The sequence below is a fragment of the Pezoporus flaviventris genome, unplaced genomic scaffold (assembly GCF_033815535.1).
Source record: "Pezoporus flaviventris isolate CSIRO_AGI_PZ_B2104156 unplaced genomic scaffold, CSIRO_AGI_Pfla_v1 ptg000009l, whole genome shotgun sequence".
Classification (NCBI taxonomy): Eukaryota; Metazoa; Chordata; class Aves; order Psittaciformes; family Psittacidae; genus Pezoporus; species Pezoporus flaviventris.
This window is the reverse complement of record NW_026892557.1, coordinates 3,633,459-3,659,681: the sequence shown is the minus strand read 5'-3', so window position 1 is coordinate 3,659,681 and position 26,223 is coordinate 3,633,459. Positions and strand designations below refer to the sequence as shown.

Below are 26,223 nucleotides of genomic sequence, written 5' to 3'. Positions count from 1 at the left end.
TAGGCTGAAGGGGAAGGGAATAAAAAGGCATTGAGGCTTATTTCAGCCATTCAGGACATAACACGAGCACACCCAGGCTGGGGGATGCCCCCTTTAATACAGGGGCAGATTCAAGGCAGCCTGGGAGCACATTACAGACCGATCTGGAAGGGTGGTGGCCCAGGACAGTGACTACAGGCAGCCTCAGGGGTTCTTGCATCCCTGGTGTCCCCAAGGCTCTGGAGCAGCCACCAGTGGAGGAGCCAGAGCAGAGGCTGCTGTCAGAGAGCATCTCCACAGGGTACTCAAGGGCATGGACTGGGGTCAGGCAAATGTGCTTGCACAGGGGGGTTGATGCCAGAGGCTCACTGAGCAGTGCCTCCCCCCCAGTGCCTCCCCCCCTCCTTCCATCATTTATGGAGGGAATAAACCACCCAGGGCTGTTCCCTGGCTGCGGCAGCAAGCACCAAGCAACCAAAACCCAGCTGCTGTGCAGGCAGAACAGACCCACTGCAGCCTGGGGAACAGCGGCTCCCGCTGCAGCTCAGCAGTGGCTGCAGGGCTACGCAGCATCCCGAGCACTGGGAAGAGCCAGGTCCCAGCCCCTAGGAGACCCAAGCTCACAGAAGGCAAAAGGCAGCAGCCAGGCCCCAGCAGGAGCAGCCCCAGCGCAAGGGAAGCCCTGGTGTGAATCAGCCAAGCCCCTGCACAGCTCCCAAGTGCTTGAGTCCAAGTGACCCGGGTGGAGCTGACACCTCCATAACACAAAGTGGGTCCCGAGTCTGCGAAGGGGCAACACCAACAGAAGCAGGAAGTGATGCTGTACAGAGATGTGAGCAAGGAGGTGGCTATGGGCAGGGAGAAAGGGCTCTGCTGGAGCCTAAACCCTGCAAAGCTCAATATATGGGAATGCAAGGCTTGGGACCCAGCCTGGGTTCCCGCAGGCCCATGGCACTGGGACACTTCAGTGTCAGATGGCTGAAGAGGAGGTGGAGTTCTGGCCTCTTTAACAGGACAGGCCCCACAGACTAACGCAGGCACCAGCATTTCAGCAAGGGGGTCCTTTAATTCACTTCCTTCTGCTCATTGAAACCCTTTTGGTTTCTAGTGCCCTTTAAAGCCACGAATCAGAGGCAGACCAAGGCAGTGCCCCCCTTGCCCCAAGGGACACATTTCTCTCACCAATGATTCCACCAAACTCTTGCCCCAAAGCCCCTCCCGGGTTGCCCCCATGCCCACAGCCCCTCATGTGCTGGTCTGAAGCCTGCAGCCTTCTCACACGGGTGTCCCCTTAGGGAAAGGCAGGAGGGGGTTTCTGCCAGGCCCTTTGCTTGCTTCAGCACCCTCTGTTTTCAGCCACTCCATCTTCTGTTTGTGCTGCTGCACAGCATCAGCTACCCGGGCATCGATCATGGCCTCTGTAAGAACCCCATCCTCTGATGCATAAGCTGCAGCCTGCAGAGGCAAAGGCAGAGACACACAGGTTAGTGATGGGACCAGTCCCTAGGATCAGTGAAGAGCTGACACTGGTCCCTCTCTTGTCTTCTCCATGCACGTTTGTCCCCACATGACCCAGCACAACATCCAGTCTTGTTCCAAGTCAGTGCTGGTAGCCAGAGTATCTGGCACATCATGGGAAAGGTGTTCCTTGATGCACTCAAGTCTGTCTCTGAGCTGCTAACAAGCACCTTTCCCTGCCTCTGGAGCTCCTGGGAGACAAGATCTTTGCATTTGGAAGAGACAAGGCCACAGGTTCACACTGCTGAACGTTGCCAGCACGGGTAGGCTGCAGCCACACTTGGCTTGCTTCAATTTCCTCTCCTGCTTTAAAAGCACTGCACGTATGAAGCCAAGAAGGTAAAGAGCAATAGGTGCATGTGGTGAGTGAGTGACTCCATCCAAGACAATGGAAAATGCTTAAACACTTACACAGGAGAGGTAACTTCAGTGCCAGGGTGAGCATGGGCAATGTGGCCCCTCTAAAGTGAGGTCTCAGGTGCACTCACCTTGATTTCCTGGCTCATTCTGTTAGGAATCAACCCTGCAGCACTTCTGTGCTGTGTCAGCTCCCACCCCACATTTACCTACCTATGGGACCTTCCCTTTCCTCCCTGCCCCATTCATACCCCAGCTCCTGTCTCTCCAACGCTGTTGCCAAATCAACACTGGGTTGAGAGGCAGCACAAATTCATCACAGCCCCTTGCAGAAAGGGCTGAGAGCGCCCTCCATCCTTGCCAAGCAGCCACAGCACTGCCAGGGGCAGCTCAGGGGAAACAGGCCTGGTGCCATTGCTCTTGAGCTGCAGCACAAGGGTTGTCACCATTGTCCAGACCCCCAGGAGAGGCAGGGCTCAGCCCGTGGCCATTCTGCAGATGGCAACACAAGCAGCAGTACCCTCCAGGCAAGGGGAGGATGCTTACGCTGTGAGCTGTGCCCATCTCCAAGGTAACACAGCAACTCCAAGCTACAGACTGCTAAATCTGGTTCCTCCCTGTGCAAGGGCTCCTGAGCAGCTCAGTCCTGTGGTTCCCTCTGCAGCTACGCTGAGGGAGCTTGATGCTCAGCAGGGTGGGATCCCCTCCAGCTTCTCCCACTCATGCTGCCTGCACCAAGCAGCCTCACACTTCTGTCCACAGCTCCATCACATCCCAGACTGGTTTGGGTTGGAAGGGACCTTAAAGCTCATCCAGTTCGCCATGGGCAGGGACCCCTTCCACTAGAGCAGCTTGCTCCAAGCCCCTGTGTCCAACCTGGCCTTGAGCACTGCCAGGGATGGGGCAGCCACAGCTTCTCTGGGCACCCTGTGCCAGCACCTCAGCACCCTCACAGGGAAGAGCTTCTGCCTAAGAGCCCATCTAAATCACGGATTGTCACAGGCTGACCCTCCTGTCTGCAGGGCATTCCCCAAATCCCACTTGGGAATACGAACTGTGGCTTTCATGACAGGCTGAAGTGTGCTTCTAAGGGCTCCATAAATCATTAATGGTGCAAAGCATCAATTACACCAAGCAATGAGGTTTCCTGCAACAGCACCACAGAAGGAAACTACAGTGTGACCATTTCATGCACCGACTGATGCAGATGGAAGACAAGCCCCAGGGTAAGCTCTTGCACTGATCTGCAGCATCACAGTACTGACTAGCCCAGCACAGTGGGTTATATCTGCCTGTTAGATCAGTGCTGCCTCACTGCAGGAGGCATAATCATGTCAAGAAAGCAGTAAAGGGTTACCCTGCTTGGTTTCCAGCCTCCTTTCCAGCCCCTGCTTTGTTAAATCACAAGAGGTCTCACTGCAAAAGCCACACGGATCCACAGAGCTGGCAAGCACTGGTTCTTACTGCAAGCAGCATCACATCCTCTGCCCAGATCCTTCCCTTTCTAATCCTTCCTTAAGGCAGAAGTGACAAGTTAAGCTAATGCTCATACTTCAAGTTCAGAGCAAACATTGGCTGCAGGCAAGGAGACCAGAGAAATAGGTCTGCAAATAGAGAATTCACTTTGCATAAAGGCACTTGTCCTCTGTAGGCAGCAGCAGAGCAGGAGGCATCCTGAATGCAATGAGGCAGGTAGCCCCACCAGCAGCAGAACACTCTTTCCATCACCTGCCTGCCACCAGCATTCATCACCACACAACCTGCCTGCCCTCACCACAGCACAAGTGGTGGGGTGGAAAGGTCCTGTTCAGCTGAAGCATCCTCTCTGAGCGACCACCATAAACCACCCAGCCCCCTTTGTGGGTTATTTCTTCTTCAGGGCATGACTGGGCACTTCAAACTAAAGGCATCCAGCCCCCTGTTGTCAATGCATCCCTCCAGCCAGCAGGATTTGGTGGTTCACAATGGAGCGAGCGCTTTCCTGGGACGTGTGATGTGGCTCCATGGAACAGAGAGGATATCTCCCTTCCTCCTGCCACTGCATAGCCCATAAATTCCACTGTGGAAACTCCTGCAAAGCTGTGCAGTTCACGCTCTGTTGATTTTCTCAATGACTTTCTATTTATAGAAAGCCTTAGGCCCTCGCTGTCAAGAAAGCAAATGGGAGAAGCAGCTGCCCCTTCTGGGAGTAGCTGCACACACACAGAAATGGTTCTGAGCTTCATTTGTATTCAGACCTACACCTTCTGCACGGCCACATTTTAACCCATCTTCTCCAGTGCAACTCTTCATGGCTTACAACTGAATCCAATGATGGAATAAGCTGAAAGCAAAGGGAGAACAGAGGGTCGGAGCAGAGATGAGATGTTCAGTCATTTCAGCCAGGAGCCATGGTTTGGTTTAACTTGGCCAAACTAAGCTGCATGGTTTGAACCCCATTTATAATGAAAACAGCCTGCTCCAACCCCTCACTTATTCACGCTGCCCTTCAGCTCAGCCCACTGCAGGAACATTAAATTCTTCCCATAGCTTGCTCAGGCAGGTGAACTGGTAAGTATAAGCAAGGTTCAGGGAGCAAAAAGGCATCCAAGTCAGTGGCACAAGAGGCAAAGCCTGGCAGGAAACTCACCTCTGTCATTAACACCGGGCCATAAAACTCCTGGGAATTCTCTGCAAGTGTTGCCAAAACAGTTTTCCAGAGATTATAGCTTGGAACAGGGAAAAGTTGCTTTGCTGGTGTTTTATCTAAAGCATATCAATGGGTTTAAGGACAAGGTGCAGAACTAGGAAGTCTGCACATGACTATGAACAGATCTGAAGGGAATGTTTAAGTGTGTAAACACATCTAATCCATGCTGTATTCATAAAGGATTAGATATGGGGAACGGAAAAGCACAAGGACAAAAGGGAATGCTCGGTCTTCCACAGAAGGGATTAAAATGGATTTCCAGCACACAGACTCTGAGCTCTGCCAGGCAGTGATGTTCTTCCCAGCACTGGAGGTTACACCCTCTGCTTTCCTGCTCCTTCTGTTTTCTGGTTGGTAAATCCAGGGCAAACTGAGCCAGACTGAAACAACATGAACTGAACTTCATGGTAATGACAAGCCATTGATTACAAACCCAGCTCAGAGTGGAATTAAGCCTCTGAAAGCTGCAGCTATCGCTCAGGCTTCTACTTGAACCGAGATGTTTTTGTTAAGAGCAATATTGGCAGAGCACTCAAACACCTTCATGGGAAAGGATGTGAGGCCATGGGACAGCAGAGGGGCCATATGCTGCCATTCCAGGTTACTCTGGTAAGAGCCAAGAGCCGTGGTGGCTTCTCCTCCTGCACTTTGCTTTTCCCCACACCACCTCTGAGGTTCAGCTTGGGCTGTAAGAGATGACCCCAAGGAGGCTGAGCGAGAGCTGATGAGGATCCTAGCACCAAAAGTCTCCATCAAGCCCATGATGAACACCTTCCTGAGCTCCCTGTCTGTTCCCTGCAGCAATCCCACAGATTCAGGAATGGAAGCAGGAGTAGCAATGCAGATTCCCCACCGCCTTCCCCACTATTACCTGTGCTTCACGGGTGGTTTGATTAGCTTTCAGCTCACAGAGGTTTAGGGCTAAAACTGCAAGTGACAAGGCTCCAGTCAGCTTGAGGCAGTAGGACAGACACCACAGATGAAGCCTGCCCTCTGCATTTGTGGCTGTGACACAATGTTCCTGACACTGGCTGAAGTGTTGGTGTACAGAGGTACAACGCACACAGACAGCAGCACTGCAAACGGCTGTTGGAAGAATAATTAAGCAAGCACACATTCAAAGCTGAGGGGAGTTAAGTGACAGGCATGTTGCAATTAAGCCTACACTTGGAGGATGAGCTCCAAGTCATGCCAGGGCACTGCACAAACTGTGAATGCTCCAGCATTCCCACCCTGTGGTTTTCATCAGGCCTTTGTGCTGTGATCTTCCCCAGAATGGGTCAGTTGAATTCATGGATTAAGCAGAGACCCTCAGGCACATTGCACTGCAGCAGCTGCTGCGATAAGCCTACCTAGAACAGTGTTGGAAGCTTGAATATAGGTGTTTCAAGTCTGCTTTGAGAACTTCTAAAGCACACTGGGCTCACAACATCTGCTGTTTACCAGCTCTGCAAGGGGCTACTAAGATTAGAAACAGACTGTTAAAGAGATACCATGTTTTTTCCTGCCCTTCATCTCCTCATCTTACACATCATCTCTAACTCTTCCTGTGTTGTTAACTTAAGACAATGCTTTGGGTGGAGAGGGGAGGGGGAAAAAGAAACTGCAAGCAGGGAACTGAGTAGGAAGTCCTGATGTTCACCTTAACTAGAGTCACAGAAGAGGCTCTCTAAATCCTCAGGTTAAGCCCTGTTGTAGCTTCCTTATAGCTCTGCACACAAGGTGGACCAAACTGTAGCTTACAAAGTGATTACAATGCAAGTGTGCCCTCATAAAGGTGCTGCTCACATCCGGTTATTGCCCACATCAGCCACCTTTGGCATGCAGCATCTTGAATCAAAAGTTTAAAAGGAGTTTAAAAGACCAAGAACTCAAGAGTTAACAGTCCTATCTGCAGGATGTAACCACTTAGAGCTGTTGCACCCAGCTGAGGGAAGGCTGCTAAGCATTTTCTTGTGCCAGTTATGCTGGTTGATACAGCCCCTACCTCCCCTGATCCACCCCTGCGATATGCCAGCCCAGCAGTGCAGCTCTGCAGTTAATGTGTCTTGTCAAGCTATTTTTAACTCTGATCAGCCCCCTGACCCAGTTCATACTCCAGCCATACAAAGAGGTGTACCAGTGCAATGAAAGCATAGCAGCAAGGCAGGAATATGAGGCAGGACTGACGCTGGCAGAAACGCTTGTCAAACTGCAGCATTAATCCTCCCCTGATCAGAAGGATCACTGCATCAGCTACAAAGCTACTCATAACAAGCTGTTAGTGCTGACCCAGACACAAAACACCAGCCTGGGTGATGAGTACTTAAAGAGATCAACCTGGGTTAAGAGTACTTAAAACATATGTGCTTAGAGAGAGACTCTTAACCACACCTACTGAAGTGCTGTTCCCTTAATGCTTTACATAGGCAAAGCCAAAAGCCATTGTTAACAAGTCTTGCTACAGTTGAAAGGCAGTGAGATAAAGATGTTCTAGTATCCTAATGCTGACATTCCTATGGGCAACCACATCAGGCATCTCTTCTACTGAGCTTCTTGGGCTGGAACATGAGTAACGGCCAGCACGATTTGCCCAAACCCATTCCTAACTCACTTGCTCTACTTAAATTCCATAAGGGCTTTCCCATTAGTGCTGATCAAAACTGCTCCTATTTATGAGATGAGGAATTATGCTGATATTCTGACCCCCACCTCAGAGCAAGCAGCATCCTAGCACCACACTATGGACATAATGGAACTTCCAAAGTGAGAAAAGATCACTCGAACCTTTGAGGAAGGGAATAAGAACCAAGAGGCCCTGTGATAAAAGCCCTGCTTACCTGCCATGCCACAGCAAGCTGAGAGATCTCTCGGCCAGACATGCCCTCTGTCAACCTGGCAATCTCTGAGCACTTCTTCCCATAGTCAAACTGGGCCAGCTTCAAACGTCTAGAAAGCAGAACAAGGACTGGTTTACATGACAGGACAGGAGGCTGAGGGAGTCAGAAGTAGGCTTTGTAAAGACCAACACTTACAGTGAAATCAGAGATCACATTGGATCAATCTCTGCAGAAAGATTCAGTCTGAGCAGAGTTGTTCTCCTGGGCCCAGAAAGCCCAACTCAGGGGCACAAAGAAATGTGCATACCTGGGTTAAGACTGAAAAGTACAACACTGCACAGCAAGAAGGAAATGAGTCACTGTCTGATTTGTCTCTGTTAAGCCAAGCAAGGACAAGTGCTTGGATATGTGGAGTTCCAAGTGTTCCTACTTGCATCATTGCCTCCAGTACAGTAACTGGTCTCCTAAATTTTAGGGGCATAATAAAGCATGGCATGCAATTCAAGGATGGCATCACATCCTGTTACAGGATAGCCAGAGGCATCTCTCCAACTCTCATCTGTGCTGTTTGTTTCACGTGGGTTTATAGATGATGTGGCAGAGTACACAGAAAAGGAGATGAAGGAAAACCATAAAAGAAAGAGAACCCTGTGTGGGGGGAGAACTGTGCAGGGGGTATACTCACTGTTTGCCCTCTGTGGCTGGCTTCAAGACATGCTGATCAAAATACATCCTCACAAGCCGCTCCCGCTCTTCTAACTGGGGCAGATCGAAGTTCACCATCTCATCTATCCGGTCGTTGATGGCCCAGTCAAACTGCTCAGGCTGGTTGCTTGCTAAAACAAGCATAAACCTGGAAGCAAGAAACGAGGGAAAGACTGAAACCCCATAAAAATAAAATTCATGAACCAGTCTGAACACCGGGAGCTGCCATGGCCATTTCATCCCCCAAAGACTCCTTAGAAACAGCTTTGTAACTGCATCGCAAGCTACATGCAGTGCTGTTTAAGCTGTTTAGAACTGAAGTAAGTTTAACTCGGTACCTAGCTTTCCATTATCCTTCCCCAGTCTGTCACAGGAGCCTGATTTACCACTTTACCCATTATCTCCCTCAAGTTAGGACTATCACAAACATGTACCAAGAGTCCATCCCAGATACATCTGAAACCTTGGAACAAGGCAGGACAACATGAATGCTCTCTGGCACATCTGTAACTCCAGTTTAGATCCAAGTTTGGGGAACTGACATCAAGCTGCTAACTGCACAGCACCCTGGAATCATGAGGGGCTGTCGTAGTCCTGCTCTGAAGGTATGAACAGCTGCCAAACAGAGCCAACAGCACTAGTGAAGCCTCAGCCAGCAAAACGAGCTGCAGAGCACTGAAGGGACTCATCCTGGTCTAAGAACAAGGGGAATGTACCACTGCTGGGTCTGTGCATGGCAGCTGGTGAATTTGACCCGTTTCCTTCAAGCCAGACTGAAACCACATTCTTGCTACCTAATGTGTGCAGAAAGAGGCATTCACAGTGCGTACCCTGAAACAAAGGTGGTTTGTTTTACCAAGCTCTGCTCCATGGTACAGATAGGCCAGCTTCCAGGTCCTGCTCTCTCCTGCTGCATTCTGAAGCCAGAAACCCTTTCTTTTGCTGTTTAGTGATGCTTCTTCCTAAGCCATCCTACTTTAATGCTTTAATTGATGTTACCAGCTTAACAGTGCATCAGAATTTGAAATGGGCTTTTAACCACAGCTATTGGAATATTGACATTCTTACAGCCTATTTAAATCCCAGTCTTCAGGGGGCTGTGTTCTTTGCTGTCGTTTCTGAAGAGAACTTTGCCAACCCAAGAGCCACCCAGGCATGAAACTAATCCTTTTTTACCAACAAGGGCTTCCCCCAAGCCCCTGCAGAAACAGCCTGGATCAAGGATGGACACACAACCTGGCATTCAGGCCTTGAACATGGCCATCATGAACATGAGACAGTCGGCAATCAATCCAGCAAGATGCAGAAAGTTCTTTGGGAAGCTGAAGCCAGCAGTTCACAACACTTGACAATTCCCTGGTAAAGTAACTGCTCCTCAGGGTCTCACTAAACCAGCTAGATTTACATGCATGATTAGACTTCTTCAAATGAGCTCCCATTCATGGATATAGGAATCCTTACTGCCCAAAGCAGCAATAAGGCTGTTCAGAAGTTAAACAGCAGTGCATGACTCACAGGGACATCTTCAGCCTCCTAGGATGGCTCACAGCTGAAATTAGAGTTGAATTCAACATCTGACAAAATGAGAGCCCAACTGTTTGAGCGAAGGCATCGCACCCACCAGCACCAAGCAAGCATGCCCAGAGCTCTGCTAAAGCAATTTAACACGAGGGCAAAGAACTGTCCCCCTCACCACCCCCTGCCACTCACTGCCCTGCAGCATGATTATAAACTGGGTCAAACCCATCACTAGATCCACAGCAACCAGACATCACAAGTGTGAAATAGGCTATTTCCTAGAAAAAGGGAACTATCTAAAGCTAAAACACACATGTTGTTCTTAAAAGGGCTGCAGCTCCATCTTGGCATCTTTATCACCTTTTGCAGGTACAGGGTAAAAGTCTGAGGAGCTCAGGATATCCAGTTATCACCTTGGAAAAGTGGATTTCTATCTTAAGCACCACTTGTCCTGGGTCCTGCACAATGTATTTTGCCAGTATGTATTTATTATACTTATTCTTGCAGACAGCAAGTACAATGTTGGTTAATAATTATACTCAACTCAGCATTTACAGAGCAATTCCAGATCTCATTCCAGAAGAGCTTTGCTCTTCTCCCAAAGGGAAAACCAAGGATCTTCCAAGGTCATTGCAGGGTCAACAATGTGCTTCCTAGCAATCTATACTCATTTTGGATAGGCAGATCTTCCAAGGCATCTCAGTGTGACACAGAGAAGCTACACACGAGCAACTATCAGTTATAGCTGCAGTGGTTTCAACAAGTCTCCACACATGTATACATCTGTCAAGCCAGCCCTGCAGTCATCTGTGTTTAGCAAATCTATTAACAGCCATGAGGGAGCCAGCTCTGGGATTCCTACATTTATGTGCAACGCTGCACACAGACATTCCGAGCAGACAGCTCAGGCAAAAGAAATGGAACCAGATTTAAACTCGCTCATCTCAAGGTCTCAACCCCCTCCTCAGCATGCACAACATGGACAGGAACAGCAGCTCAAACAAGCACCAGCTGAAGCATTTTGGAAGACAACGCGAAACGTGGAGCATCAACCCTGCATTGCTTTTGTGACATTGATTTTCGTGGGCCCAACACTGTTCCCCTTTGTTCTACTGAAACGGGATACTCTATGAAGAGCTTTTCAAGTCCTTAGTAGCACAGATCTTGTTTCCAACTGTTATTTGCATACCATAGACCCTTTACAGACTTCCCTCAATTCAGAGAAACATCAACCACTGTAAGGGCTGACGGGATACTTACTTGTTGCTGTGCTGCCCCGTTCTGTGCAGGAATGCATTTAAAGTTGCTCTGAGATCTTCACTGATTTTCTCCTGCAAAGATGAAATCCCAAGGAAAATCAGCTGCTTGAGGACCTAAGACAGGTCACAGCTTTAAGCTTTGTCAATATTGTCAAGCATTTGCATTCCAGCAGAACCCAAAAGCACTGTAATACCATGGGGAAAAAGGATCAGTTTATACACCCAGCAGAGACATTAAATATTTACCCACAGTGATTCTCTTGATTCCAAACCCCAGGCTCTAACCATTGGCCCAGGTGCCTTTCCCTGCTAAACACTATTTTGGCTGGGAAGTCCAGTAAGATACTTACAGGAAGATAAGCCACAGCAAAGAATTCACTTACACATTCAAAGTAACCTTCTAGGGACAGCTCTTTAAACAGACCATTGGGGTTCAAACAGCAGGTCCAGATTTAATGTACAATATAGTGACTGACTTTGAAAACATAAATCACTCGTATAGGGGAAGATGCTACTGTAGCTTTGTTAACGTAGTGAAAAACAGTTCTGTTCTGAAAACCTCCCCAGGTACATGAGCCCTGCAGGGTACCAGCTCTGCAGAGTGAACAACCACCTCTTGTTGTCCAGATATGCCTCTTTCCTACTGCCCAGCCACCTGCAAACCTCCAAAAAGATTATGCCACCCATCCTTTGCAGGGAGGAATTCTCAAGTCAGTCTTGAGATGCTCATTCCATTCAGCTGAAAGATGCTAATGTCTTGTCTCTGCATCACTTCATTGGATGAGTAGTAAGGCACCTGCCAGCTAGCTGATCATGTTAAGCACAAAGGCTGTTGGCTGACTAACTCTGCAGCATGGACAGCTAACAGCCAAAGCACTTACTGTTGCCCTCTTCCGCAGAAATGCATCTGCTTCATCCACAAACAGCAAGAGGCTGCAAAAGAAAAGCACTACACAGTAATAGGAGACAGGTAAGCGAGGCTCAAATGGCTCAAGAATTCTCTTGTACCACTAGCAGGCACCCAGAGCTGTGACCAGATGTCAGCCCAAAGGATCACACAAGCAAATTCATTTCCTAAGGCAGCACCTGTCAGCTAAGCTACAGCAGTTTTCCCATAGCATGCACTTAGCCCATCCCAACAGTTAAGAGAGAAGTATTAGCTGAAGACACCTCTGGCCATAAAACTGACTCCAGGCCTCTGGAGTTTTGTTTCCTGCTGCTCAGCAGCAGGCTGAACAGAAGCAATTCCAGGGCAAACAACCTTAACCTCCTTCAGGGTTTTAAACATAGATGGGACTGTTCATAGGCATGGTCTGGCAACGGGCTCATGTCTAACAGTGCTGGCATGCTGCTGCCAACTTGGAGTGGATCTTGGAAATACACATCTGCTCCCCAAGAATTTGTGAGGGCTTATTTTAGCATTCCCTCCTATTTATAGAGATGTGTGCAAGGGCAACAAGACCACAAGCAGACAAGAAATCACGGTGACAACAGCATCTTCCTGCCATCATTCTTCCCTGTACCATCCTGAAAGCCTCAAACCAGAGTCCTCCCCTGTGATTTGGTGGGGCTTTTCCTTTCCAAACCACACCAGCAATAAGGTGATGGGTTTACTACTGTGGAGAAGTGAATTAATAAAGTCAATGAATAATTCACAAAAATAAATTCTCTTCTAACCCAGGGGTTGTGCTTTTCCCAAGAGACAAAGCAGAGGAAGATGTTTATCAATAACGGAACCAAGCTGCTCATAAAGCTGTCACAATTCGTATTACCTTCTTGCCTAGCTTCAAAACCAGCTTTCTGTCAAGGCATTTCAGGGACTATTAACATCTTTTGCTCAACTTTAGCTTGTCTGATAATATGATCGGCTGCAGTCTGTGCAGAGAAGTGTCTTCTATCACGAGGGCTTTCAGCTAATCAAGCCAACACAGTACTAACAGCTAACACTGCTGGATATCCAGGATAAAACCTGCCTTAATACTCCCATGTTACTGGAAGTTAGAACACTGATGTATATGGACACAGGTAATCTTTGATCATGACTTTCATGAGATGGCTGTTCCAAGTGTATGAAATCCAAATGCAGAGAATATCAGGACAGAGAATAAATTCAGACCCGGACAGCGTTGTGAAAGAGAATTCTTGAGTGGAAACATGCAGTTGAGTATCCTCCTATCAATTCCTACTTCTTTTTCTAAGCTCACCTGAAGTTCTTACCCTTTCCTTCTACAGCTCCTCAGGGCTGGAGCAACTTAAAGAGTTTAAACCCTTAGGACATTTACTCTGCATATTTCTGGGGACTTTAAAGGTGAGATAGAAACACTTTGATGATGAATGCAGCGAAGATTAAAACAGACACTGAATGATATGTCCATCTAAAGCAATCAGAGAACACATAAATCACCCATTAGCCACATTTAGAGAAAACCTGGGATGAAAACAGCACAAAACCCTAAAGTGACACCCACTGCAAGTTCTCAATTGCATTTTAATATCCTGGCTGGACAAGCAACTCCTTGGGTACGTCTGCACTGCAAAAACCCATTTTCACTAGTGTGAACAGATTAACTATGTACTCTTAGAAAACGAAGGAGTCAAGATTAGGCTCAACATGAATGCTTTTCTGCAGATGAAAGTTTGCTTTAAAAGGTGACTGAAAATGCACAGCAGCTTGTGACTTTTACACCTACCTAATACCTTTAGGATCTGTCTCCCCCTTACCTCCTTCTTATCATTCACTACTTCTGCTTAAGACTCAAAAGTAAACCAAAAGCAAGATCCAAACACTATCAGAGCCCAAAGTCTGAGCAATTGCAACAGGGAACATAATACACAGAGAGCATAAACACTTGGTTGCACCTCCCTTCATGCCAAGTCTTCTAACTGCAGTCAGAAAACTAATCACCACGAAAGCAATGGGTCCCAGCCTTTAAAAGGGCAATATCTGCACATGCCTCCTGAGAACAGCAGAATGAAGCTATGACTGAAAACCTTTCAGTCTTTTAAACATTACTAAGCAGCAAGGACTCACTCACTCTAGGAAAACCAGGAGGTATGATGCCTGGTTCGCATTGTATGATACATCTCATCTGTGCAGGAGTATCATACAGTAACAGAGATTAGGCACCTGAAAGACATCACTGCAGCGAGTTTCTCTGAGCAAGAAACCACATTCAGGGTTCAGAGGCACCTCTACTTACCCTCGCCTACTGGTGTTTGCCCAGTCGAAGAGTTTATGCATGGCAGTGACTCCTTCCCGCCCCATGGGGGCAACATCGCCACCCGTCATGATGGCATAATCCATGCCCGAGTGCACGGCTAATTTCTGGGAAGAAACAAAACCAGGGAACTGAGCACTCCAAGATGAGGCTAGAAATACAAATAGATTCTTCCTATCAGCACGTTTCCTTGCAGAGGGTAAGTATGCTCTTAAGGAACGCTAACTTAGTCGCCTAAAGGCTCAGAAGTGGATGATTTAGCATCGCTCTGAATGGGAATGAAAGATGGAAGTTTAGACTTGTGTAAATGCATGAAATCTTAATGCTTTCAGCAGTGCTTAAACCTCCATCTTTAACTTGTGTATTGTTCATTCCTTCCACTGCTCTCCTCATGGTCTAGTGTATAACAGGATGCTATCCTCCACAAGACACTTCACTAACACAACTCACAATGTTATTTGCTTAAAAAGAAGTTAGAAGCCTGGAGTGGTCAGTGAACCAGTGAGCATTCAGACAAAAATCAGACTTTTCCCTTTGTGTTTTAAGCTTTGTTTAGACAAGAGCACAAAATTAACAGAGGTGGGAACGAGACTGCAGGCTGGTGCTGGGATTTCACAAGTGACAGTTGCCAAGTGGGTTTTCCAGATGGAAGGGCTCTTCTGCCCACGCTTAGCACTAGAATGCAAGAGACTGCATTAAGTTAGAGCTGATGCCCTTTCCTCCTTTCCCAACAGACACAGGAACACAGTGTTTATGCAATACTACAGCAACAGACTTCAGACTAGAGGGGGTGCTTAGACCATGATGTTTTCAGAGCCCCCTGCAACATGCAGGTTGTCAGAACCTTGGCAGGGTTTTACCTTGGCAAAGAGCGTCTTCCCAGTGCCAGGAGGACCATACATAAGAATATTCCTGTATAGGCTTTTGTTCTTTTTTGTATTTCTTGTTGCTATGGCAATGTCTCTCACACGTGCTTCTAACTGTGGCTGCAAGAAAAGAGTTAAACTTAACAAAGTACCCAGAGATGTGCATCTATCAGCTTCACAGATCAGTACCAGTGAGAAGCAGGCAGCAATTCCACACTCTCAAGCTTTAAGCCTTAACTTCAGCTGCTTATTACTTCAGATCAGGGCCATTTCCTGTTCTGGGTCAGGATTTACTCAAAGTTCTGTCCACTTGGCTACAATTCCTTCATAAGAAGCAGCAGCAGTGCAGGAAGCAGTGCAGTAGCTACTATCAGAAATGGTAACACCTAAATATTCACTTCCTATTGGATGCCCTAGGAGGGATATGTCAAAACTTAAGTAACCATTTGCAGTACTAATTCTTTCTTAAGTCACAAACATGTTCACACTTATTACTGCATTTGTAAAGATAGTGGAGAAATCTATTCCTGCAGAAGCATCTTCTCTCAGCAGCTTCAAGCAGCACTTATAGCCAGGATATCCAGGAATCCAATTCAGAAGCAGCCCTCATTAGCAAGTGAAGAACCATTCACAAGATGGGCAAATGCATCTGCTTCTTGGCTTTTTGGCTTACAAGCAGATCTAGGTTCAGTAATCCTAGATCATATGAGACAAGAGGAATTCTTTACATTAACATGCTGACTACGGAAAAAAACTGCAGCACAGCAATGACTGAACTAAGGCTTCCAGCTGCTTTCTGCAGAGGATAAAAGGTTAACAGCGTGCTTAATGCATGTCACACTGAACACAGGAGTTTATTTATAGTCTCAGTGCCCCAGGGGTTCTATGACTCCAGAATTACTGGAATTACAGCTTTTGAACCGAGAGTGAGGAAACAGCTGTTCTTATTTGGATTCTGAAGACATCCTTCCCAGAGCAAGACAGCAAAACAGAGTACTCACACTGAGAACAACTCCTTCAAGGGCATCCTGAGCCTTGCTGGTAAGACGTTTCCCCACCTAGAGAGGACAAATTCAATTACTGACGTACAGTAATCAACCACAGATTTGACAACTCACCTGGACATGAAGGTCATATGAAAGGACAACGAGCTCAGCCCACCTAGGCTCTAATAGCACATTTATTCACAGACCCACCAACAGCTCCCTGCCTGACACAAAGAGCTGCGGAAGGAGCTGCGCGTCCTCACAGCTGAGTGCAACACAAAGCCAAACCTAAACCTTACCGTGAGGGGATGCTTCAGTGCCTCTAGCACTGTGATGCGTGAGGTTTCTCTCACCAGGGAGGGTTTGCCCAACCGTGCTTCTATGTAGCGCCCTGCTACTGCTGTGGCATTCTTGGCAGAGTAAACCCCCACTGCCAGCAGGGTTAGGCCAGCCACCTGCAGAGAAAGGGGGAAAGAAGGAAGCTCAGTTGTGTGTAGCATGGCCTGTGGTAGGGAATTAAGATTCAGGACAGATGCTGACCAGTCAGGGTTCATTTCTGATGAGGTGTTTTATCCCTGTTCAGACAGTCAAGGTCTCACAGGCCCTATTCATAAAGCATATAGTGCTCTTGCAGCGTGAAAGGCAGAGGAAGCACGACAATGCATAGAGTCATGTGTCCAGGAGTATGGACTCCCTAATCAAATGTGTGTGGCTTTGAAGACATTTAACTGAGTATATATATATGGTATCTAAATAACCATCAGGTTTTGCTACAAGCTGAAGGTATAAATGTATGAGAAAACACTATCTCCCATCATGCTGAAGCTTTAGCTTCCAGTGTTATGAACAAAAGAGACAGAAGAGCAAGCTCCAGCAGTGGCTTTTAAAGTAAGCAGACTTTTACAAGTGCAGATCAAGGTCAAAAGCCTCAAGGACAACAAGGATGGTGTTGCTCAATACGCCATGAGACACCATCTGTTCAGTTTCACTCTGCTTAAATGTGTGACATGACCTCTGTTTTGGGTGGAAACATGAGCAGTTCAGAACTGTGAGCTCCAAGATGCAAAGAATAAGACCACCTGATTCATCTCAGTTTACACACACTTTAGAACACAAAAGAGACTCCACCCTCTTTAGCAGCCTCCCTCTAAGGACAAGGTACCATGACAATGATCCCATGCCCTCTTACACAGTCTGCTTTAGCAGCATCCAGTACTAAGCAGTCACAGGTTGATCCACCAGATAAGTATTTCAGCCTTTTGGACTTCACTGACATTCATGTTACAAGACGCAGGTTTAAGACTGTACCAAAAGAGGAAAACTACTTGACTTTCACACTCAGACCCACCCATTTACTACGCCAGCTCCAAAATTCAGCCTGCTAACAGTGCCTATCTGGTTATCATGAAGTGTCTGGCAAAGGAATGAATTTCTGACTGTTAAGCAAAGTGATTTCCACTAAAAAAATCCCAAGAAACCCCAAAAGCTTTAGGAAGAACCTTTGTGGGCAAAGAGGCAGGAAAAGAGCAGCCCCTGCAGCAGGCAGGAATGGCTGAAAAGCCAGGGCTAGTTTAGAGGAACCCTAAAATAGTTGGCTAATTCTTACCTCATTTATCAAAGCAACAGAAAGCATAAGCTCCAGCTGTGCTATCTCCTTTCCAAAAATACACTTGGTTTTTAAGCTGAATGTCCCAAATTCACAAGACAAGAGCTTGTCAGAAGCAAAAATGACCATAATGCAGGAAACTGGTATCTGGGTCAAGAGAATATGCAGGTAAAAGCACCAAGCTTGTGCAAAAGGCTCGGAGGGCTGCAGGCACTCCAGGTACAGCCCACAGATGACAAAAGGATCTGCTAAAAGCACGTCTTGTTCTCCGCAGGGCACTCAAGCAGTGTCTTTTGCATCAGTCTGTGTGTCTAAAAGCAGAGGGTGGAGCAGATGCTGGTGACTGACTTAAAGCAAAATGCCCATTTTAATAAGCCAGGATACCAAAATGCATTCTTGCTGTGAAGTTTTGGTGGAAGCAGTAAACTAAGAAACAATTTAATGTCCATAAGAAGACAATGCCACGCTCTTTTGTCCTGTGAAGAGATGTTGGTCCAGCTTTTAATCAACTTATTCAACAGTTCTCTAACTGCTCTCTAAGCTACATCAAAATCAGATGCAAAGTTGTGAGATGGGCAGCAAAGGAAGCTTTAGATCATGTCCTGAAGTCCCAGAGGTTGGGAGTTAGTTTAACATATATTTACAGACAGGCATTCCTGGAAGCTATAGACATAGGTCACAATCTTACCGTGGCTGTAACTTTATCCCAGTCTGTTACAAAAGCACGGAATCCTTCCCCAAAGAGCATCCCAGCTGTCCTGTGGTAAGCAACCAGCAAGGCAAGCAGGAGAGAAAGGGATTTCAAACACTGAATTGGAACAATTTACAAGACAGCTTTATAATGATCTTCTTCAGAACCAGTCAAAGCTCACTGAGGGCTCGCCTGGGAACTGAAACATGAACAAGGATGGCAAATACGTTTATAATCACCTGATGTCTACACCTGATCTGGGATTGAAGCCACAAAATCACTTGGCATTAAGATATCAGTTTCTGTCTTTAACAGATCACTGGTGCTGAGCTGTAAGAAAAGCTATTCAATTCTAAAGCTGCTTCTTTTTAAATTAAAAGTCTCAAAGGGTCTAATGTGAACCAAATACAACCCTAAACGCCCACCCCTTTGGATATAAACTGCTTTATACTGTTATGGCACATGTTCAGAGACAGAAAGAACTCCGAGTTTTCAGAGTCACCGAGTTTCAATCTTAGCAAATAAGGCTTGAAGTAATCTGTTACAAAAACTGTGTAACATTTACAACACTAAGGGCCTGGTTGGTTCACACTCAGATGATGGTGTAGCAAGGCAAGTGAAAGAGTGTTCTCTTCTATTCCTGCTCTCGACAATTCCCATCATTCCGCATCCAAGAGCGCCCAAGCTAACGTTTGCTGTCCCTCAGAGCTTACAGGAATAAAGAGCAAGGTCTCTACAGGATGGCAGCGATCTGCACAGGCAGCAAGACAACCCCGAGCCCTGCACATACTTGAGGGACTCCAGCACCGTCTGCCGATGCTCCGCAGCCTTGAGGCGGATCTGCTCCCGAATGATGTCCGCGTTCTCCCGCTCCGCCTTGGCCCGGGCTCTCGCCTCCGCCTCCACACGCAGCATCTCGTTCTTGTGCCGCAGCTCCATCTCTCGCTCTACGGTAGCTGTAGAAACCAAGGAAGGAGAGGAGAGGATAATCTTTTGGGCTGGCTTAATCCCAGGTGAAAGGAAGCCTTGCTTCACCCTGGCCTCGCAACAGCCAGAGCAGCAGACTTCAAGACCTTAATGCCCTCCCTCAAAAGACAGCCAGGCGGTACAGTGTTGCAGAAGCCAGGCAAGGAGTTTTCCCCTCTGTGCTCAGAGGGCTCACACACCAAATAGGTGGCCTGCTCCCGATGGCACGCTGCAAGACAATAACCATGCTTCAGTTATGGAAGCTCATGACCAGAAGGGTTGCTCAGGGCAAACTTTAGTCAGAGACAAGCTAGACCATAAGGGATAAAGCAACAGAGAGGGGGGGGAAACTCAGCGCTAGGCACTGCTGCTGCTCACCAACATCATTTCAGAGAGGAAGGGTGCCATGCTACAGACAATGAAGGACAACCCTGGGCAAGTAAGTACACGGAACATAACACAAACCGCTTGTGAGGAAGAGAAACAAAGTGGAGTTGCTATAAAACGCCATCCCAAACAGGATTTTGGAAGCTCTGGAACTTCAGGTACACAGATTTGCGAGAGACACATAAAGACTGATGTGAATGGAGAATGAATGAGAAAACTAAGAACAACACAGGATATGAGATGAGAACTTCACAGCCAGCACCTCCATCTTCAGCATCACTGCAAGAAATCCTCACTGGGCCACCCAGCTACTTGATACCTTACCATTACCCATCAATACAATGTGAGCACATAACCCAAGGACTCAAAGAGCAATACACTGAGCAATGTGCCCATCCGCTCCGTAAACTGCCACCTTACCTCGCCTCATGGCTTCCTGCTTCTGTACAGATTCTTCCTGCTTCCTCAGATTCTCTTCATTAGCAAGTTGCTGCGGGCAGAGATGACAGCAAAAGATGTTTTAAAGTTTAAGAACTCAGTCAAGGAGGTATTTGGGTAAGCTTAAGTACTACCAATGTTTCCAAGAAGCTACTAATGCTCAGGTTTCTTTCTTCTTCTTTCCATCACCCAGATTGATACTCTTAATCCCACACTCCTCCCTGGCCAGCATGCTAGGGCAGCTCCTGATCACCACTTTGATTTAAGAAAGCTACTCTGCATCCCCAACTGGGTTGGAGAAGGAAGGTCATACCTGCTGTCGCATCTGCTCATCATAGCGCTGTCTTGCCAACTTGTCCTGGTACTGGGCTCGCTTCAAAACAGAAAGGAGCATTCAGAATATAAAGATTATGCATTTAAGAGAGAATCTAGTCCTGAGGGGGACAAACTGAAAAATAATCCCAGGTTTGAACATGAACAAGGCAAAGACTGGGGCAAAACATCCTCAGCCAGCACCAAAAACTCCTTTATGATCAAAAAATCAGTATAGTCTGGCATCATTTTAAGATATATAAATGGCATCATTATAAGATATATAAGACATAAACCCAAAGAACAAGTATTCCTTGGCCAAGACAAAGAGACTTACTTTACGAGGAACAACATGCTTTTCATGTTCTAAAACACATTACCTAGTCTGGGGATTGCATGCAATAGAACTGTCAAGATATGCTGCCTGTCAGATATTTCTGCTTGATTTTCATGTTCCTCATTAATTTCTCTCATTGATTTTCCACTGCAACTGGCAAATAAACCTACATCACCTAAGCTCAGCTGAAAGCGTTCTGAGGGCCCATGTCCATCAGCAAGGAGGACTCTGTACAAGGGGTGATATTCTCTACTCCAAATACAGACAGCATAACAGCTTGTGGGTTATCTCCTCAGCGATTGTAAAGCACAGCACATCAGAAGTACATCAATAATCAAGTTTGCTCTGACATCAAATGATGCCCTGTGAACCATAAGAGTTCAAGGGGTAACTCATGAACAAAGCAGATGCCTGAGAAGCCTGTTCCTGAGCCAGCCCCGTCCAAAGTCCAAACTCTGAAGGGATAAAAACCAACACGTGCCAAACAGCTTTACCTATCTTCATAAGCTAGAGCACCAATTGGAATCAATCAACCCTCTAATTTCCTGTGCTCTCCAAGTAGAAAGTCACCATATGTGAACTGTTAGCATAAAAACTAGCTTGTATCTCCCCAACTTCAGTGTTATTGTCACTTCAGTAACGCATGCTAAAACATACCAAAAAGCACCAACATTGCATCATTCAGAGTTGCATCACTTCCCCTCTTAAGCTACTTTTTCCAGTCTAAAAGATGAAACTTGGAAGAAATGAGGATGCAGGCTATTTAAGACTGAAACAAACAACTTAAAGAGCCATCTCATAGTCCAGGCTTACACATATGCTAAATAAGCCAGTAGTCTTCAACCTTTAACACTGTTAGACATGAATGTATTTAATCACGTTCCACAGCACCTCCCTAAAAGTTCAGTTAACGCATCATTGCCTTTTCCATAAAGGAGGCTTCTCCCTCATTCCCTTACTGCTTGATGCTGTTTTGTTTCTTCACTGAGTGTTTTCCGTCTCTCTTCTGCTTGTACCCGTATCTGCTCATTCTTCAGCTGTTCTATGGCAGCTTCATACTCCTGTTAAGGTAAAGAGAGAATCATCACAACAGAGCTCAACAGGTCACCCTATGGAGAAACGCTGGTGACAACTGCACAAGAAATGCCCGGGGAGGACTGGCTGTCCAATGAATGATGAGTTCCAACGTACCTTAAGCTTTGTTTGCTGTTCCAGCTGCAGGGTCTGCTCTTGCATCTGGGCGAGACTAAGAGCATCTTTGGCATGGCCTGAAGTCAACAGTGGGAGGAAATTATTGTCAGTACAAAGGTATTTAATCAAAGAAGAAAACACCCGGTCTAGCCAACCTTCAGCCCAACCTCTCACAAGCTGAGGGTGCCCGATGCACAGCACAACAGCCAGGTGTAAACCCTCCCTGCTGACAGGGGGTTTGGGTTGAAGGGACCTCAAAGCTCATCCAGCTCCAACCCCCTGCCACGGGCAGGGCCACCTCCCGCTAGAGCAGCTTGCTCCAAGCCCCCTCCAGCCCGTCCTCACCCGGTGCCCCCTCCCAGGCCCATGCCCCGGATGAACCCAAACACGTGGAGGGCCCACGCTCCGCTCCGCTCCGACACCGGGCAGGCCGCGAGGCACCGCCTCCCCCCCGCCCCGCGGCCGCCCCGTGCCCCCTCACGCACGGGACGCATCGAGCTCCCGCGCCGCCTTGGCCGCCCGCTCCAGGCCCGTGGGGTCGAAGTTGCTCCATTTGTCCTTGGGCTGCTGGCGCTCCCCGCCCGCGCTCCCCGCTGCCGCTCCAGCCCCGCCGGGGGCCGGCGGCAGGGACAGACCGGAGCCGCCGGGGGCTCCGTCCCCGCCGCCCGCGGGGGCCGCGCCGCGGTTCAGCCCGAACAGCCACGACATGAAGGCGGCCGGCGGCGCACGCAGCCGAAGCACGGACGCGCCGCTCCCAGCGCGACGGCGGCACGGGCGGGCTCCTATTGGACAAGGGAGACGTCGCGCGAATCGCGTCACCACGCCCGCCTCCTGATTGGTCAGCGGGAGGAATTTGATTGGCTGTGGAGGAGGAGAGTGGGCGGGGCCGCTGAGCTGTGTGGGGACGGAGGGCGGAGAAGGACAAACTAGGTACGGGGCGCCCTCCCTAGCAACGGGCGCGCTGTGGGGTTGCTAAGGGCGGTGAGGCGGATACGGGGCGGCGGCTGCGATGGGGAAAACACCCAAAATAATGGGGAAAGAAAGGGGAAAGGAAGAGATGGAGCGGTAAAAGTCACAGCTGTAAGGCTCGTGTGTGAGACCCCGCGGCCTGGAATGCTGTACAGCATAGAACACAGCCGGAGCGTGCTCGGCGATGGCACACGGGCAGGGACAGGCAGCCAAGTGTCCGCCTTTAAATGGTCATATTTCTTCCTAAACGCACACTTAACTCCCTCAAAAAGTTCCTGCAGGATGCTTGGTGTTTATATCGGACTTATTCTTAATAATAATATCGTTATAATTTACTGCTGGTGGCCCAGGAGGCTCATTTCTTGCCCCACGTATAGAAATAATAAATAAATCAGTGCTATTTCTTGCTCTAAATATATATATGTGTCTGTATATGTATATTTATACACACATATGTATATATACACACATATACACGCATATATATGTATAGATACATATACATACATATATATACATATATACACACACGTATATACACACATATATATGTATATATACATATATACACATACATATACATACATATATATGCATATAAACATATACACGTATGTTTATATTATACATACATATATATGTATATATGCACATACATGTGTGTATATATATGTAAATAAATGACTCGGTGATTCCCTACTGCCGCATTCACCCATGCAGTGGCAGAAGCAGCTGATGGCTGCTACAGACCTATTCCTCCCAATGAAACCAGATTTTCCCTGCGGTTTTCTCATTTCCATCTTTAGTTTCTCACCTTGGCTCCGTGCATGGATATCGAATGGCTCATAATGATCTATTTGATGGCAGCACTGCAAAGTGCAACAGGAAAGCCCAACTCACCCACTGACAATTGCCCCTGCAGGCTGTTTATGAGCCCATTTCGCTGTCCACGATCAGGCTCCCCACTCAGCTTGTGCCATCAGCACCAATTCTGGACTGAGGGAACCTTTTCCTTCACCTTTCCTGTGTGATAAAGACATTCCCTGAGCTTCCACACCTTCAAGGTGCCCCCTGGCTTCTATTTCCTAGTGAAGCTGTCAGAGTTAAGCCTGTTTGTAGCAGGCAGGCATCCACTACAGTCAATTAAACACCAAATACAGATCAAACCCTTCTCACACTGCTGTGAGCCACCAGCTCGTGCATCTGAACTCCAGCTGTGCTTGTACAGTACAGTGCAGGTACGGTCGTCCATGCACATAGAAGTGAGCTCCTCCTGGGAGCCACGACGGGTTGTGCTCTCACCCTGTGTAGGCGGTTGGGTGTCACACCCATGCTATCAGCACAGAGATGCTCAAATAGCCCTAGAAATCATTAGGCTTGAGTTAAACCGAAGTTAATTTAACTCACCTGTCCCCCTTCAATGTTCCTGTCCACGAGTACCACCGGTTCTGCCAAGATTTAAGGGGTATTTACTCCTTGGCTCCTTATTACTGAAGCTGAGACATTGAGACTGATATATTTCTACTTAGATACTTGACACCTTTATTCGGGGGAGTTCCGTGTAAAGCAGACTGGGAAAGCCTGGGAGGAATGCTTTCCTTCCAGTGAGGAATACTTCTCATTAGGACACGATTGCTCAGTAATCGTTCGGTAGCTCTTGTGCTGTGTGTTTAATTGCCTTCAAAATGATGCATTACAATTGGGCGGCTGACACGTTAATGCACGAGTAAACTAGGCAGGGAGCTGTGCAGAGCTGCTTTGTCCTACAGCAAGAATGAACAAGATTATCTTATTGCAGGAGCGATTCCAGAGGCTTTATCTTCCCCTCGACACAGGCTCCGTGCACGTTAATCAGTCACAAACACGCATTCCAAAGGAGACACAAAGCTTCTTATCGAGTTAATGAATGACTTGCTTCCCTCCTATCCCTTCCTCGTCTACAAGAAGGCAGCCCAAGGCGAAAGCTCCATAGAGCTAGACGTGATGAATCCGGCGCTCAGGAGACAAGGTCCTCACGGCTTGCTAAGGAGCTGCTTTAAGAAGTCCCTAAGCAGAGGGGCTGCAGGATGGAGACCCGCTGTGTGGGGGCTCTCCAATGTACAGCTTAAAACCACCATTCCATGTGCAGGACAAATAAGCAACAGAGCTAAACCAGGGCAAGCATTGCTGAGGGAAGGTGCTCCCAGTGATGTGGGGTTTGTTAGCAGAACTATGGACATGTCTTTACAGCCCTAAGCCCTCAGTTTTGGAGCTACGCTCATCCAACAGCTTTGTTACTAGGTATGAAAATTGTCCTTTCTTCCCCCAGCTCCCTTTTTGCAAGGAGTAGCTTCATGACAGCAAATTCGAGCCAGGGGCCAAAGGGGAAGAATGAGATTTACTCTTCTCCCCTAAAATCCCTATTTTTAAGTATAGCTCAAGCTTAGCAGTGAGTGGAAGCCAAGACACTAAAGACGTGCTGGGGGTTTTCAGAGGCTAGAGCCTGGAATGATAGCACTGGGTACCTACTGCCCATACTTAGGCTAATTAAGCTCCACATAGCTGCTCTGGTAGCAGGGCTTGCATTCAGTTTGATTAAACTAGTTGCAGATAGGTCGCAGTAACGCAACGGTCGTGATCCAGGCAGCCCTGCGCTGGGGCTGGGAGGTGTGTAGCTGAATGAGAGGCAAAACTACCTCCTGTAGATGCTCTTGCTGTCTGGCTTTTCTTGCCTCTCTGCTGCTCAATGAACTCAGCTGAAGGACGCGAGCTCTAGAGTGGAATAACCTGCAGGGGAAGGAAATTCCCAAGGTTTTGACTTTCCTGCTCTCCCAGACAAAGGGCTTGGGAAATTCGAGCCCTTCACAGTCCCTCTGGGATCTGTACCTCATTCCAGCACATGGACCTAATACCAGTGCCACAGGGGGAAGTGGAGCAGCGTTGATGGGACTCAAGAGCTCAGCAGGCAGAGCGTGAGCAAACCTCTCTGCTGGAGCCCCCTGACAGCGCTCATCCACGCCAGCATGGCCATATCGCTCCTGAGCTCTGCCATAAACCAAAGCCCAGCTGGGAACCCTGAACTGTCCTGGCACTCTATAAGAGGCAGGATGGTTTTTAGGGTGTCTCCTCCATGTCCTGGCCAAAGGCTGAGTGTGTTAACAACCGCTTTTCCTCCTCTTCCCAGAAACCCTGGTGGCTCTGACCCAACCTCCTCTGCATACCGTACATTTCTTTCCTGCTACTCCTCTTCCTGCTAATGCTTTCCCCTAATGCTATACCTTTGAGAGGCCTCCTTTGAGCTACCTGTGGAGTACAGTGGACAAGTCGATGGGAAGCTGCTCTTTGGCAGGCTTCAGCTTCAAGGGCAGTTGACAGCAGGAATGGATTTGGCCATGTGTCCCCTTTCCGAGGGCAGCTGCCCACAAGGGTAGGG

The 26,223-nt window shown here is 47.8% G+C and overlaps 2 protein-coding genes across 2 annotated transcripts in view; one reads left to right on the top strand and one right to left on the bottom strand.

The window, feature by feature from the left end:
* Nucleotides 1–26,223, top strand: part of LOC133267741 (C-signal-like) — a 120,041-nt gene that overhangs the window by 15,779 nt on the left and 78,039 nt on the right. The gene's annotated exons all lie outside the window — the stretch shown is intronic.
* Nucleotides 1,101–22,492, bottom strand: LOC133267736 (ATPase family AAA domain-containing protein 3). The gene is made up of 16 exons (XM_061450258.1): nucleotides 22,328–22,492; nucleotides 21,843–21,919; nucleotides 21,611–21,712; nucleotides 20,316–20,375; nucleotides 19,985–20,054; nucleotides 19,002–19,167; nucleotides 18,209–18,278; nucleotides 16,214–16,369; nucleotides 15,930–15,986; nucleotides 14,923–15,048; nucleotides 14,045–14,169; nucleotides 11,726–11,777; nucleotides 10,846–10,916; nucleotides 8,048–8,215; nucleotides 7,363–7,471; nucleotides 1,101–1,434 (listed from the first exon to the last, which is right to left on the bottom strand). Exons 2-16 carry the CDS (start codon nucleotides 21,885–21,887, stop codon nucleotides 1,255–1,257), a joined length of 1,557 nt encoding a protein of 518 aa, XP_061306242.1. The 5' UTR covers nucleotides 21,888–21,919; nucleotides 22,328–22,492; the 3' UTR covers nucleotides 1,101–1,254.

Bases quoted from the DNA above. Each gene is read 5' to 3' on its own strand.
- LOC133267736 (XM_061450258.1), bottom strand. From the start codon at position 21,887: ATGCAAGAGCAGACCCTGCAGCTGGAACAGCAAACAAAGCTTAAG. The intron at 15,987-16,213 runs GTAAGGTTTAGG...TGTCCTCTCTAG, and splicing joins CACTGAAGCATCCCCTCACG to GTGGGGAAACGTCTTACCAG. The intron at 1,435-7,362 runs GTAAGCAGGGCT...TTGCCTCTGCAG, and splicing joins AGCTTGCTGTGGCATGGCAG to GCTGCAGCTTATGCATCAGA.